The sequence below is a fragment of the Erigeron canadensis genome, chromosome 3 (assembly GCF_010389155.1).
Source record: "Erigeron canadensis isolate Cc75 chromosome 3, C_canadensis_v1, whole genome shotgun sequence".
In the NCBI taxonomy this organism is placed as follows: Eukaryota; Viridiplantae; Streptophyta; class Magnoliopsida; order Asterales; family Asteraceae; genus Erigeron; species Erigeron canadensis.
The window spans coordinates 20,956,511-20,973,620 of NC_057763.1; the positions used below are offsets into that span (position 1 = coordinate 20,956,511).

A 17,110-nucleotide genomic window follows, 5' to 3' on the forward strand; every position below is an offset into this window, starting at 1 on the left:
GACTAAGGGTTCCTAAGCATTTTCCCTTTTAAATGATCGAACTCAAGAGTCAAAGAATTTGATTAAAAACGGGACTGTTTTTACAAGATAACCATTATTGTCCCCATTAGCTTACTGTATGTTGTTTGTTTGTTGAGTATGTGAATAAATGTGGTTATCTAAAGTATATACATGGTGGAGAAAGTAAAACAGAACTCTTCCCAAATATTCTCTTTCACACTTTCAAACTTTGACAAAACAAAATCGATGAGATCAACTTCATTCTCTTTATAATCTTCACCAAAAACACTTCATTATTCCACTAAAACAAAACTCTCTATTAGTCTTGTGACAAATAACACATTGCAACATGAGAGACGAGTTAATCTTGTTGGATTGTTGGGCAAGTTCCTATGGAATGAGGGTGAAGATTGCCCTTGCGGAGAAGGGGCTTGAGTTCGAGTGTCGTGAAGAAAACTTTCAAGACAAAAGCCCTCTTTTACTACAATCTAACCCGATTCATAAAACAATTCCGGTTTTGGTTCACAATGGCAATCCCATTTGTGACTCCCTCATCATTGTCAGGTACATTGATGAGGTTTGGCACAACAAATCACCATTACTTCCATCCGATCCTTATGAAAGATCACAAGCCTTGTTTTGGGCTGATTACATTAACAAAAATGTAACGTTTCTTGTCTTATTTTGCACGTTTAGTATACGTCGTAAAATTTCCTATTAAATGTTTGTTTCTAACAAAAGTATTTTAAATGCAGATTTATAGCATTGGGACAAGAGTATGGAGGGGAAAAGGTGATGAAGATCAAGAGATAGCTAAAAAAGAATTCATAGAATGCTTGAAGAAATTAGAGAATGTCTTAGGAGATAAGCTCTATTTTGGGGGTGAAAATGTAGGATTTGTGGATGTGGCACTTGTACCCTTTACAAGTTGGTTCTATACCTACGAAACTCGTGGTAATTTTAGCATCACGGCAGAGTGCCCCAGGCTTGTTTCATGGGCTAACCGATGTGTTAGTGAAAACCAAAGCGTTGCGAAAGCTCTCCCCCACCCTTCTGAAATCTACCGCTACGCCCTGAATCTTTTAAGCAAAGACCCAAAATGAAGTAGAAATTCCATTATTGTCGTTGTACCTTCATTTTGTAATAAGCTTGTGTTTGACACCTTTAATCTAGTATTGTACACATTAGTACTATTTAAGTTATAAGAAAGCTTGTTTACTTGATGGGCATTTGATGTAAAACACAAAGGTTATGGTTGAGGATACAAGCTTTTTTCTCTAGGCGGGGGTTCGAGACTTGCCAGGTGCATTTCTCGGCCCTTATTAAAACCTAAGACAGTTTACTGGATGTTATGGGTTGCCTAGGTGTGCGTATGCGCGTAGGTTTTTCCTTGGAAACCAACTAGGTTTGGATGTATAAGCGGGGACCGATTATGACAACAGACTACCCACGCCGAGTTGGTTCTCACCATGTTATGGTGGAAAGTGCATCGGCATTATGAATAATGTGCACCTTTCAAAAAAAATATATACCATGTACTTCTTTTATATGATGTGTTGACTGATTTTTCATTCATTAGTAAAAATGAAATTGTGAATATTAAAGTTAGCATTTAGTTGTGAAAAATATTTTATGGCATTTCACTTTTAGAAAATAAATAAAAGGTTAAAAACGTAGGTTTTAGGTAAAATAAAACAAGTATTAATGTAAAACAAATAAAACAATAGGTTTTTCTATATTGATAATCACCGTGCATCATAAAAATCATCGTTCATCAATTGCTTTGTGAATCTTCGTGCATCAATTTAACCATGATCTAAAGGTCAAGATCTTTTATTATTTGTTTTACTTTAATACTTGTTTTACAATACCCGATCTCTAAAAACGTATTTAAGTTAGAAAATGTTATTTTCAAATCCAACCGGGGTGGGGTGGGGTTTGGTAAGGGACGTGGAAAATCGAAATTGGAGGTTATAAATTTGGAAATGAAAACTAAAAAATGCGGAAAAGACTAAAGGGATATTTTTCAAGTTTTTATTGAAAAGTCAAACACATCGTTTATTTTTAAAGCTATCATTAACGAATTCTATGTTTTACAAATGCAATCTAATCTCTCTTAATACTCGAAAATTTGTGTTAAAACTTTTGATAACAACTTAACAAGGATACAAGATCACTGAACTTCTTAAAAGTGGTCGACAATGTCGGGAGATTGGCGTTATGCTTCACAGGCTCGACGTCGTTTGTTGTCGTGGAGGCTGACGTGATGAAGACAAAATGAAATGAGAGCAATTCCTCAGTTATATTACTAGACTTATGCCCGCGCAATGCGGGGCGGTGAGAGTAGTGATGACGGAGGTGGTGGTGACGGTGGTGGGGGTGGCAGTAGGCATAGCAGTGGGGACGGTGATAGGGGTAATCATGGTGGTGAATGTAAGAATTATTGATGTTAAATGTTGTATTCTAGTTATTTTAAGTGTTGGGGGATCTAGACCTTAAATTATTTCATTAAGGGTATTATAGGTATATTAGATGGAGATGTATAAATTAATGAATAAAGAAGAAAAGTATTTTTGATTTTTTTTATAAAAAAAAATATGGTTTGTTTTATCAGATAATATAAATTCATATATTAAACTTCAAACTTAGACAAATTTTATTTTGGAAAAACTTGTTTTCCTATTCTTAAAATTTTCAACTCTCTCATAACAATCCATTTATAGTTATATTTATTGTTGGTATTTAATTATATAATCATTCTATACTTTATATTAATAACAAACATGTAATTATTTAAAAATCTCTCAACAACCCACAAATAATATAACTATTATTCTTATTCGTTGTAAATTGAAGAATACTAGATAACAATATAATTATATATTTATGAGAGTAAGTACCTGCACGTTGTGACGGTGAGATGGTGAGGGTAATAGCTAGGTCATAGAGTGTGATATGTCAAAGGAGTTGAAATGTCATAAAGTATGATAGTCAAATGCCTTAGCCGTACGGGTCTCCCTCAGATTTAAAAATTCATCGAAAATATATCGAATTAATGAAAGAGCATTAAATTTTAAGTACACTCATATAGTTTTTATAATTTATCGATGTACGGTTTTTGAGATAAAGTATTTTGAATGAATTGGAGAAATAAATGATTTATGCAGGAGAGAAAAAAATGATTGGTTGATTTTTGAGAAGAGAAAAAGAGTATTATGGTTATTTTAGACTAGCATTGTACCCGCGTAATGCGGCGGCGGTGACGGCGACAGTGGTTTAGTGGTGTTGGTGATGGGTGGTGATCGATGACATCGACAATTAGTGTCGAGTGATCTAATCGTGTAAGTTGATACAATGATGATAGTGATATTTTAAAAGATAAATGTTTAAAGTGTAAATTAATTCATTAAGGGTAATTTTGGTAATATCTAATAACCCTTTTCATAAGGGTTGTTTATTAAGGGCAATCTAGTAATTTTCCATTTAACTATTTTCTAACTCTTTCTTAAATTAGGTGTGAATAATCATTATAAAGGAGTAATAGATAAAAGAAGAATAAATATGGGGCATTTTAAAAGAGTAAATGTTAAAACTTAAAATGTTAGAGAGAGGAATTTATTTTATAATATAGTATAGATATAGATATGTATCAAGTTTCAACATAAACGTTTGAAGTATGTTTATATGCAACACGGTTAATATGTTTTCTTATTCTTCGTTGTTCTATGTACATGTTTTCTGTTAGAACATTGTAGATCGATCATGTGTTATGCGTGTATATGTTTATATTGAGTTTACGTAATATATATTCTTTTGTATAAACCAAACGGGCCGGTTTGTTATATGATTACCCTGCTTGAATAGAAAGTCGCCTAAAGCTAATTAAACTGGTCAACTGATTGACTCGGTACTAGTTTATGGACCGTTTGAACCGATTTTTTAATCATTTGTTAATATAGTTATCATATTTTGCATGTGAGTAATTAACATCCGACATCAACATACAGTTTATGTTGCAAGATGATGTACCTATACGTAATTACAAAAGCCTCCTATAGTAGTGCTAGTTATATATAAAATTGTTCAAAATTTAGTAAAACTAATACTAGATGACTCGTTTATCTATCATTAATTTGAGCAATATACAAAGTGTCATATATGATGGTTTCCACTTCTTTTATTGTAATTAGCATTCTTTTGCTAAGTAACATCACTAGTTTGTATATTGTAGTCGCCACCAATACCACGGGCAAGGGATTGGCAACTTGGTATAATGATAATTCCGGTTCCGGAAGTGGTATGAAATTAATATATGATGATATACTCCGAATATTTCTTGTTACAAAGATCCAACTAATGAATCCTCAGGACCGCCTCTGCTAATGATTTAAATTATTTGTGTACCATCAACAGGAGCTGCTTGTGGATGGGAGGTCGATGTGATAAACGCTCCATTTAAGTCGATGATAGCAGCAGGAAACAAAGATATATTTTTGAATGGCAAGGGATGCGGACATTGTTTTCAGGAATGTTATTTTAGGTTTTATATATGGTCCATTATTGAATAATCTAACATGGAAGTACAAGTACTAATGATATTCTTATTACGCAAATGCAGATATTTTGTTCAAGAAAACCACAATGCTCAGGCAGACCGATTAATATTACGGTTACGGATAAGTGTCCAGGGAGGTGTGATGATATAGCTTATCATTTTGATTTAAGTCAGATTGCTTATGCTAAGATGGCAGAGCCTGGCAAAGAACAAGAGTTAATCAAGTTTGGCCAAGTTGACATTCAATACAAAAGGTGTAGCTACATACCACAATGTTAAAATTAAGACATGTTACACATAATACTAAGGCCTTTGCTTATAAGTTGGAAGTCTTCAGGACTTCTTCACTGCCAAGTCAACATCATAGCACTCAGGACTCCCTCTGTCTATAAGAGAAGCTTCTTGCTTCGTCACATCATCAATTCTTTATATTTTTTTATTAACAAAACACCACAAAATTATAAGACATATTAACAAATTAGTAACATACGAGTATTACTAACAAATTGACACATCTTTTGTAAAGGGGCCTACCTAGGTGCCAAATAAATTATACTCCCTCCGTCCCATTTTAATTGTCCATTTTTGTCTGGTCAAGTCTTTTTCTTCCAACTTTGACTATAAATTTCTTTGTTTGTGTTATATATTAGTTGATGAAAGTTATATCAATAAAAAGTACATTTAAAACTAAATCAATTAATATATGTTATATCAAGTGTTATATAACATAAACAAAAATATTTACGGTCAAAGTTGGAAAAAAAAGACTCAAAAAGTCAAAATAGGACACTTAATCTGGGACGGAGGGAGTACTATATATTTAATTGCCACAAAAATTAATTATGGGATGTGCAGGGTGCCGTGTAACTATGGTAGTACAAAGATAGCGTTCAAAATAGACAAGAAAGCCAACCCACACTGGTTCGCGACTGCGATTGAATATGTAAACGGGGATGGTGCTATTAGTCGTGCCGAGATAGCACCAAATGGTACTAAAAACTTTTCTCCTATGGAAATCATATGGGGTGCTGTTTGGAAAAAAGATATTGACCCGGAGAAATTCAAAGCTCCGTATTCTTTCAAGCTTATCTCTGGTGATGGGAAAACCGTGGTAGCAAGTAATGTTATTCCAGAAAAATATGCAGCTGGTCAGAAGTTCACATCAACTGTAAATTTTTAAATTAATTAACTAGATTACATTACTATTAATTAATATAATTTTTCTTTTTAATCATTTTTCCCCTAAAATTATACTGTATTTCCATTTTAGCATCTTAACCACATTGCCAATTATCAATCTTAGGATATATACCAATTCCGCTACAAGAATTTTGGTTTTTTACGACGAAATATTTTGTGACGAAACAGTCGAAACAACAACAACAAAAAAAAGTCCACCTTTTTACTTCTTTTGGTCAAACTATACGCCAAAATCCGCTGCACCATGTACACAATTTGGTATAAAATACTATAACTTATCCAGGCTACGATTCATTAATGTGGGGTTAATTTCCTGTTATTTTTAATGTTTTTGGCGTCTGGTATTCCGACCAGACTTTTGGTAATTTAACCATACTATTTGCAGTGATTATCGCTGCAAATAGTGGTGTTTTGTCCATATCCAACTATTTGCAGCGATTACTGACATGGGCCCCGCTATTAGTTGGCCAGATTTTTCATTACACACAGGGGCCACACTATTTGCAGCGACTATCGCTGCAAATAATAGTTGTGGTCGAGATACCAAAAAACAATGGTGGGAATACAAGCTGTATTTTTTATTTCAGATTATTGTTTTGGGTTGCTGACTTAGATGTGTAAGCTTATCAGTTCATTCATTTAAGAACTTGCAAGTAGTTAGTTATCGACATTCTACAGTAAATATCGACATGCTATAATAATATCTTTAATTTACTTTTTAATACATACGCATATTTTAATCTTAATTTTAATCTTAATCTTAATAATATATACTATAAGATAGTTGAACTAATTACTTATTAACCAATCAAATTGTTTAATTTTATCAAATTGACTTTCGCTTATGTCATCATTTAGATTAAATATAAATTAAAAATCTTAATAATCATTATCCAAATATATTATTATATTAATATTTATATTAATTTGTAGAAAAAAGTCTCATTAATTTACATAAATAATTTATACTTTTGAGCCATGAAAATTCAACTTATATATATTTTTAACCATCAACTTGAGAAGTTTCTATATATATATATATATATATATTTATTTTTAATAATCAACATGATAACTTTTTTTTTAGAACGACAATATTTATATATTTAGTTTTTTAAAGTTATAATTGTCACTCAAATCAACAGTTCTAATTGTTATCAAAGAATATGAAAACAATCCTAATTGTTATCTAATTATCATAGGACATGTAATTGAAAATAGACCTATTCGTGTTATGTCCTGCATCATGATCAAATACATATACTTGAATGTTAAGTACATGATCACAAGTATATTTACATTTTAACTGTGATTATTGTACTACAATTTACAAAGTATAACACTTAGAATCTTATATCTCAAAATTATAAGCTATTATGAACTAAATGTATAACGATCTAATATTGATTATATCGTAAACCCCGTGTCCAGTGTTAAACACGAGTCTAAAATCTAGTATTATAACTAAACATATATACATATTAAGACCTTAATTAATTACAATCAGTGGTCTTCATAGTTTTGTCACTAATTCAGCCTTCTAATTAACTTATATAAGTCCCTAAAAGGTAACTAACATCATTTTCTTATTCTGCAAATCTAAATGTACCCATAGAAACCTTGGTTCTTAGTAGACATTTTCTTGAGTGACTCATAAGTAGTGATCATTGTAGTTGCGGAAATAGACATTGAAGCCCATCTTGGACCCAAACCTCTGTAACAAGCACTCAAACCGCCTTCTTTAACCAAATCCCTAACTGCCTGCCCAACACTCAACTTCTTATCACCACATTCGCCGCCTAAAACTTGCATTCTCGTCTTGATTGTATCCAATGGCATAGTAATTAAGGCCGAAAACCCACTTGCTAATGTGGCACTTAGCCCTTGCACCCCCACTACTGCCACTGATGAATCCGGCCTAAACAATCTTCCACGGCCACCACATTTTTCCTCTTTCGTTAAGCTGAATGAACGAACATTACCCCATATCGATCGATATGCTATGGAGTAAGAACCCCACCACACTGCATTAGACGGAGCATATGTCAAAATTGAAATCCCAAATCCCTTATATAATCCCCTAACACCTTCTTTTCGTATAATCTTTTGGAAAGCATCAACCCCTCCATTATACACGGCGGAAGGATTATTATTTACCAAGCTCTTGGTGACGCTTTTTCCACTTTGGACCATTAATCTTTGGCTAACTACATCAACAGGTGTCCAAACCAATTGTGCAGCCATAGCTGCACTTAAACCAGCTGCAGCATTCGCGAATGCTGCAGCTTTAGTTTCAGAAAACCCGAGTTTTAAAGTTGTGCAACCAATATTACTCTTGGTCATTTCTAGAGCACCCATGTAAAGAGCTCTAGCAGGAATAGTACCAATCAAACAAGTCCCAAATCCTCTATATAAACTCTTGAACCCCTCATGTCGTAGAATAGAAACCGCCATCTTGAAACATGGTGTGTCTTTTACAAGTACTTGTTGTCGTGTTTTTAACACGACAATTGGGTATAATGTAGTTGAAACACCTGAAAACAAAGCTGCGCCGAGAAGGAAAAACTTCGATTTATCTAGCTTCTCCCAGTGAATGTCACTAGGTAGACTTATTTCGATCCTTGAATCCTTCTCCGCCATTCCCAAACTCATCTTTGTTACCTTTTTTTTCTTTCTTTCTCAGCAGTCTTGGTGGTAATTTGGACTGAGAGTATAGTGAGGGAGTGTTGTGTATATAAGAGAAAGAGTTAGGGGGCGGAAAAGGATTTTGCGGCCAAGCGTTTGTGGCCATTTGGTATGGAAAGGTCAGTTAACATTTCGTGGGCAAAGGGGTCAATTTGATTCCTCTGTTTTTCTAGTTTTTGGTTGTATACTTACTCTTTTCATAATATTCTATATTCAATATTTGTCAAGAAGTCTTTGGGGTTTATATAATCAAGTGTGTTATTAAATGAAAATATTTCCAAATATTCTAATACACAAGAATTGATCCTTGCATACCTTGTGCAAATGACTTAAAAGTGTTAATGGTTGTAAGAAATGATTTATAAAGTTAAAATGTTCCGAGTAATAATTAGATGAAATTAATTGATGTGCTTGGGCTATGCCAACAATCCACGACTCTTCCCGTCACATCTTCCTCACTTATACAACCCATAAGGCCATAACACATTGTTCCGAGCATTACATCTCCCTTATTTTTTCTTTACTTCTTCCACAATATTCTATTATTAACTAAAACCAAAAAAGTTAAATAAAAAGTTCCAATTATTTAAATTGAATAACGACTCATATCAACACACCAACTCCCCACCCCTTCATCGTTTACCCTTCTCCATAAAGACGAGATGCATGTTTACTTGTGGTGATGAGCTCAAGAAGAATTGGTGCCAATGGTAAACTTAAGGTGAGGACGAGCTCAAGCAGGAGTGACAACGAACTGTTGACATGTGTCTTAATATATAGGGGTTTTTGAAAAATAGTTGTTGAGATAAGAAATTATAGGTGTTTAAGAGAAGAGTAGTTGTATATGATGAATTAAAGAATGAAAATTACATTAATTAAAATATTTAAAGTGTTAATTATATACATAATATTTCAATTAATTAAATTTATGCGTTTTTCTAATATGTATCATAGGGACACTCGCATTCACTGTTTTATTTTAAGGACCATACATTAATAGAAAGAAGAAAAAAACTATATGATAGTCTTAAATTTTGTTCTTTTTCATTAGAGAGATAACTCGATATATTTTTGACAATTTTTTAATTATATTTATTCTTAATTATATAGTTATACACCTTACACATGTGAGTGTAAGATATTTAAATATAAGTAGTTCGTTTTGATTCGAAGTGGGTTCCGTTTTTAATGGTATTAATAAAAGGGTAGTAAATGGTGGTGGTAGATCATAGAGGGTGGATAAGAGGCGATAGGTAGGTCCAACATTATTTAACGTGTTACATTTAGACCAGCCCAACATGAACTTGGGCCAAGCCCAACACAAGTTTATGCGTTATTCTGTAGGATATGTAATAAATTCCGAATCCGAAATTCGGATATCCGATTTTTGTAGGATATTCTGTACGATTGTTAAAAAATCATTTAATAAAATTCGATACAAACATTTTTAATTACAATATTTTTAATTACTATTATATTTTATTTTTTTTAACGTGGAAACAAATAAAACAAAGATAACATATCAAATGCATTGAGCAATCTAATAACATTCATATGATTGGGAAAAAAATAGTACTTCAATAAAGGGAGAAGCAACAACGTTGTTGAAGAAAAAGTCGGATATTTGTTATGTATGATTGATAATACAAATTTGCTAGTAAAACAAAATATTTTTCAGACTAATTAGTGAACATGATAAGTTTTAAAGTGTTGGCTTAAAGTTCTCAACGTAGATTAACATTAAAAAACTTGTAAATGTATATACACATGGATAATTATATAAATCAACAAATTATATGATATTGAATACATGTTAAATATGTCAAATGAATATGTTCTATTATGAAAAGTCGAAAACTTATAGTTTTTGAAACAACCTTTATGTTTAAAAAGTATCTCAATTTCCATATTAGATTTTGAAACAATCTTTATTTTTAAAAAGGTTACATACAGATATATCTAACTTGATAAATAAAGAATAAATATTATGAAAAACATATGAAGATGACACATAGGCTAAATCCTACGTGACAATGTTTAAGGACAACTTTAGGTTGAGGTGGATAGCTTTAAAATGTCAAGATTCTTACTGTTTTATTATGTATATGTATATATTATATTACTTATTTATAAGCCTACTGCCTATATCAGTTTCTTGGTTTTATTAAGACTTGGATTGGGCATATAAGTTATAGGCCAAAATTTCATAAAGTTATACATGTAGATTATAGTTTCATTAAAAGGGTTGGGTGAGCCTTGGTCCTTACTCCTTAGTAATACATATGTCTGGTCTTGCTCAAATATGACACGCAAAAATTGAGAAATGCTAGCAAACTTATCGACACATCTAATCTATTAATTTTCTCTCATCATCTCATTTATAATGATAATTCAGTTTTATTTTCTTTAAAATCTTGTAAACGAAAGGCATGGTACCGCAAGCCAACTTGTTAGCTAGTTTTTTTCGGCTTAATATGTGCTGTAAGGCTGCTCCTAATAGTGATTTTGTCACTTGATTGCACATCAACATCACGTCAACACTTCTAAACCAATAATACACCAATTGAGACACTTCAACAATACCTCATAACTTCATCATCATTTTATTTTTTTCATTATTTAAACACAATGCTCGTCTCTCACAATCGTTTTTAGAAGGGGACCCAACTTGCTCGTAGCCGACAGACACAACTAACGAAAATAACCGGCAAGACGCTGCCAATAGCGGGTTTAAGCAACGAGGAACCGACTAAACCTGTTGGGATGAGCCGAAGCCCAAATTTTGTGACTTATTTTTCGACTTATGAGCTCATTATAAATTTTTTTACAAGTTTAGTCATGAAAAGAGGATACTTAGTTGCTGTTGCATGAGCTCCTGATTAATTTTTTTGACTTATGAGCTCATTATAATTTTGTGACTTAGTTGCTTTTGCATGCATTGTCTTATAAAACAGTTCGATTAACATAATTTCATTATTCATTTTTGATAGACTGATAGTGACACTGAGGATGAAAATAGCAGTTCCGAACATGACAATGCAGGGAACAAGGATCAGGCACCAGGTGACAAATATCTTTACAGAAGTGATTCTGAAAGTGATGAGGGAGATGGTCATAAACGTGTCGTTAAGTCTGCTAAAGATAAGCGGTTTGAGGAGTTATCTGCAACTTTTGAGCAAATGAAGAATGCAATTAAGATTAATGATTGGGTTAGTTTGCAGGAGAGTTTTGACAAGATTAATGGGCAGCTTGAAAAGGTGATAAGGCTTACGGAATCTGATAAGGTTCCTAATATTTATGTGAAAGCGTTAGTTATGTTGGAGGATTCGTTGAATCAGGCTATGGTAAATAAGGAGGCGAAGAAGAAGATGAGTAGTAGTAATGCAAAAGCATTGAATTCTGTGAAACAAAAATTGAAAAAGAATAATAAGCTGTATGAGGATGTGATTAATAAGTGCAGGGAGGACCCTGAAAGTTTTGAGGATCAAGAAGAGGTTGATGAGATGTCAGAAGATGAGAATGAATCCGGGTCAGATTCTGACCCGGAGTTAGATGATGACACTGAGGAAAGGGATGAGAATGGAACAGGATGGGATATAGTGAACAAAAAGTTTAAAAAGATTGTTGCTGCTCGTGGTAGAAAGGGGATGGGAAAGATTGAGCTTGTTGAGCAGTTGACATTCTTGACAAGGATGGCGAAAACACCTGCTCAAAAGCTTGAGATTTTGATAGGTGTTGTGTCTGCACAGTTTGATGTTAACATTGGGCTTACGGGCTACATGCCTATTAGTGTATGGAAGAAGTGTGTGCAGAACATGTTTTTAATACTTGATATCTTGGCCCAGTATGCAAATATTATAGTTGATGATTCAGTGGAGCCTGATGAGAACGAGACCCAAAAAGGCGCAGACTTTAATGACAGTATAAGGATTTGGGGAAATATGGCAGCTTTTCTTGAGAAAATAGATGTTGAATTCATTAAGAGTCTGCAGTGCATCGATCCTCATACCTGTGAGTATGTCGAGAGGCTACGTGATGAACCATTGTTATTTGTGCTTGCGCAAAATGTTCAAGAATATCTTGAACGGGTCGGGGATCACAAAGCTGCAGCAAAGGTAGCGCTAAAGCTTGTTGAAATTGTGTATTATAAACCACAAGAAGTATATGAAGCAATGCAGAAGTTCTCTGAGCTGTCTGATGTTGTAGGGAGTAAAGAAGAGTCGGTTACAGGATCAAAAGTTGTGGAGCAGAATCGGGGCCCAATTCCGTGTGTAAACACTCCTGAAATAGTGACACGAAAACCGACTTTTCCAGAGAGTAGTAGGGAACTGATGGATATGTTAGTTTCTCACATATACAAGCATGGGGATGAAAGAACCAAGGCCCGTGCAATGCTTTGTGATATTTACCACCATGCAATTTCGGATGAGTTTTCTACATCTCGGGATTTGTTGCTTATGAGTCATTTGCAGGATAATGTTCAGCATATGGACATCTCGACTCAGATATTGTTTAACAGATCAATGGCTCAGCTTGGGTTGTGTGCGTTTAGAGCTGGACTCATTACTGAAGGACATGGATGCCTTTCTGAGTTATATGCGGGTGGAAGGGTGAAAGAATTGCTTGCACAAGGTCTCTCTCAAAATCGATATCATGAAAAGACTCCTGAACAGGTAACTTTATCTACAATCTGACTAAATTATATTGTTGGATTGCATATATGCAGGTAATTTGTGAAGTTAAACTTTCAAATGTAAAGTTGTATTATAGTATAACAGTTAAAAGCCCATAGATAACATAAGGTAATATGCCTAAATAAGTCGGCGTTCATTTACAAGCCTGTGTTAACGCTAAAACATAACGTGGCTACAACTTTAGCACAATAAACTAATATCGTTGTTGTTGATTTATGATCAGGTGTTGGTACAACAATTAGATCAGACAACAACCATGATATCATATTTTCTATGATCTCATGTTTTCATCTCAGATTTTACTATAATTTTTGGTATCCGACGTGTCTTGATACTATTTTATTTCTCTAGGAACACCTGGAAAGGAGAATGCAGATGCCATACCACATGCACATCAATCTCGAACTTCTGGAAGCCGTTCATTTAATCTGCGCTATGCTTCTTGAGGTTCCAAACATGGCTGCAAACAGCCATGACGCTAGGCGCATAGTCATTAGCAAGACCCTTTGAAGGCTACTTGAAGCTAGTGAAAGGCAAACCTTCACTGGGCCACCTGTAAATGTTAGGGACCACGTCATGGCAGCCACTAGAGCTCTTAGCAAAGGCGACTACCAGAAATCCTTTGAAGTCATCAGCTCACTTGATATCTGGAGACTCTTTAAGAATCGTGAAAATGTCCTGCAAATGTTGAAAGAGAAGATCAAAGTAGCTGCATTAAGAACTTATCTTTTTACTTATTCATCGTGCTATGGGACTTTAAAACTCGACAAGTTTTCAAAAATGTTTGATCTCAACGAGTATCAGACTCATTGTACCGTGAGCCAAATGATGATTAACGATGAGCTCCATGCAACCTGGGACCAAACGACACAATCCATTGTGTTCCATGAGGTTGAGCAAAGTCGCCTACAGGGTTTGGCTTTCCATTTGATCGAAAAACTCTCAGTTTATGCAGAGAGCAATGAACAGGCCAAAAAGTCGAGGTTCGGTGGAGTTGGATTGGAGAGTCTCCCCACTACTTGCTTTTAATTGCTTTTGTAAACCTGTGTTTCTTGTTTTAGTTCATTTAGTTTTTCTGTTCTGTTTCTGATTAAAAAACCATGGGTTTAAGAGCTTTAAGGATTCAGTCTATCATTTTGTATATCTTTACAGAAGGTATTATGTTAGATTTCATATACTTTTGATACTTTCAATAATTCTTCATATAAACCATATTATACTTTTCAGAATCGATCAAAGTACAACCCACACTCATCTCCTAAGAAATTTCTCGACCTCTGACATCAGCACTCCAGTATTTTCAAAAGGCTGAGACTTTCGGTTTTCATTACAAAACCCTTTTCGACCAATTCTTGAGAGACCGGCATCACCATTAATTACCTCATTTCCATCATCCAAATATCCTTCCACCAAACAACCATACATAGTAGCATCAAGATCAAAACCATTTCTGACCATGTCCTTCACTAGCCCTCCAAACACCTTCATTCTCCCTTAACTTTAACAAGTCCACAAATCACAGCATTATAAATCAACTCATTCGGCTAAATATTCCTTTTATTCACCTTTTCATTAAAACAATTCTTCGTCTCTTCCAAATCTCCCACATCTTAATCTTATGATAACTGTCATATTGTCTAAAAAATTATTGGTGCATGCTATATAGATTATACAGCATAACTGAAAGGACCCGACTTGACTTCTTCTTTTTTTTTTTTTTTTACTATTTCAACACTTAGAAAAATTACCTTGAATTTCGCCCAAACTTTCAAAGTTGCTAATTCTCAAAAATAACAAATGCAATCTTCGTAATATGTTAATATGAGGTTACGATAGAAGTTTCAGGTCACGGAAAGCAATAACGAAGCTTCGGCAAGACACAAAGTATATATAATAGATTATACATACAATGAAATGTTCATTTGAAAACTAAAATTTTTGTGAAAACTATAAACTCACCAAAACACACCGTGATTTAAATTTAACACAATGTGTTTTAATTATGTTAAGTTTTAAATCACAATGTGTTTTGAATAGCGTGTGAAAATCAGAAAATTGTTCAAACACACTGTAATATAAACTTACACATTGTGTTAAATTCAGATCAGTGTTTTCGCCAGTTTTCAAATGAAAATTTTTTTTTTTTTTTTTTTTCATTGTGAATTTGTGATATAAACGCTTCAAATCTTGTATATTGTTATTATACTTCAAAAATTCTTTCAATCTTTCTTGTATTGTTTGCTCAATGGCTATATTGTGTTAAAATCCCTTCCATCATCATTACCTTCCATGTCTAATTATAGTCATCGATCTAATTTTAGTTATGATGTTTTTAGAGGTGAAGATACTCGCAAGACATTCACAGATCATCTTTATAAAGCCTTGAAGCAAGCTGGAATCCGCACTTTAAGATGATGCATGCAATAGAGAGAGGGAGGCTGTTAAAGCCAGAGCTCGAAAAAGCCATCCACCAGTCTCAAGTTCACTCATTATTTTCTCGAAAGAATATGCAACCTCCATGTGGTGTCTTGATGAGAGGTTTTGATGATTATGGAAGAATATGATCGGAGATCACCGTGTAGGCGTGAAGTGGTGCCAGTGTTCTATAACATCGAACCGACTCATGTTCAAAATCAAACGGGTTACTTTGGAGAAGCTGGGTATGCATCTGACTGTGTACTCTTTTATATCTTCTTGAGTTTTCCTAGCAAGTATAAAACAAAATGTTATGCACACTTTGTTTTACTATTTCTTTTTTTAACATATACAAAAGGTTCAGTTTATTTATCAATACAGGATAATGACATCTTTTGATCAACAAATATCGTTTTATTAAAACAATATCTGTCTTAAAATAATTCTATTTTTTTTGTGGATATCATAAATAAATCTTATAATCTATATCTATATTTATATTTATATCTTAATCTTAATCTTAATATATACTATAAGACAGTTGAACTAATGACTAATTAACCAATCACATCGTTCAATTTCATCAAATTGACTTTTGATAATGTCACAATTTAGATAAACTACAAATTAAAAATCTTAATAATCATTATCCAAATATATTATTGTATTAATATTTATATTAATTTGTAGAAAAAGTCTCATTAATTTACACTTTTTTGTTTTCCATCAATAATTTATACTTTTTAGCCCTGAATACTTAATTTATATATATTTTTAGTATTTATATTAATTTGTAGAAAAAGTCTTATTAATTTACACTTTTTTGTTTTGCATCAATAATTTACATTTTTTAGCCCTGAACACTTAATTTATATATATTTTTAGCCATCAACTTGAGAGAATTTTTTAAAATTTACAATCATTTAGTTAAATAAAAAAAATTTAACATATGAAATATTTTCTACAAAAAGTTATTTGAAAACCTAATGACTTATTAACAAATATTAGATAGCCTAATTGTTATCAAAGAATATAATAACAATCCTAATTGTTATCATATTATCATAGAACAAGTGATTGAAAATAAACATTTGCGTGTTATGAACGCGCATCATGATTAAATATATATACTTGAATGTCAAGTTCGGGATCACAAATATGTTTATATTTTAATTCTTAATTATTTTTCCTAATAATATCACATTATGAGTACATCTGTTTCAAAATATATTATAATGGAGAAATTATTATATATAGCATGTGCCTTGTGGAATGACTACGGCAAACAATTCCATCAATATGTCTAGGCTAATAATGAAAGTGAGAAACCTATGATTATTGTACTACAACTTGCAAAATATAACACTTAAAACCATGTTTTTTTTAAAATTGTAAGCTTTTATGACTTAAATGTATGAAGATCTGATATTGTTAATATTGTAAATCCCGTGTTCAGTGTTGGACACAGGTCTAAAATCTAGTATTTATACTATTTAATAAAACAAGTTACCTTTTTTTTAAAATTTCTACTTTTAAAAAACCAAAAATATCCTTCTAATTT

At 33.0% G+C, this 17,110-nt stretch overlaps 3 protein-coding genes and 1 pseudogene across 3 annotated transcripts; 3 read left to right on the forward strand and 1 right to left on the reverse strand.

The window, feature by feature from the left end:
* The first annotated feature begins 261 nt into the window (after positions 1-261).
* LOC122592524 (probable glutathione S-transferase parA) lies at positions 262-1,223 on the forward strand. Its single transcript, XM_043764775.1, has 2 exons — positions 262-664; positions 756-1,223. The coding sequence occupies exons 1-2, from the start codon at positions 350-352 to the stop codon at positions 1,101-1,103; spliced, it is 663 nt and encodes a 220-aa protein (XP_043620710.1). The 5' UTR covers positions 262-349; the 3' UTR covers positions 1,104-1,223.
* Positions 1,224-4,126: 2,903 nt separating this feature from the next.
* Positions 4,127-5,735, forward strand: LOC122590521 (expansin-B15-like). The gene is made up of 4 exons (XM_043762718.1): positions 4,127-4,297; positions 4,414-4,526; positions 4,619-4,809; positions 5,411-5,735. Exons 1-4 carry the CDS (start codon positions 4,159-4,161, stop codon positions 5,733-5,735), a joined length of 768 nt encoding a protein of 255 aa, XP_043618653.1. The 5' UTR covers positions 4,127-4,158.
* A 1,399-nt stretch (positions 5,736-7,134) lies between these two features.
* LOC122594072 (solute carrier family 25 member 44-like) lies at positions 7,135-8,441 on the reverse strand. Its single transcript, XM_043766548.1, has one exon. It carries the CDS (start codon positions 8,405-8,407, stop codon positions 7,355-7,357), a length of 1,053 nt encoding a protein of 350 aa, XP_043622483.1. The 5' UTR covers positions 8,408-8,441; the 3' UTR covers positions 7,135-7,354.
* Positions 8,442-10,869: 2,428 nt separating this feature from the next.
* LOC122591665 lies at positions 10,870-14,163 on the forward strand (annotated as a pseudogene).
* Positions 14,164-17,110: the final 2,947 nt, after the last annotated feature.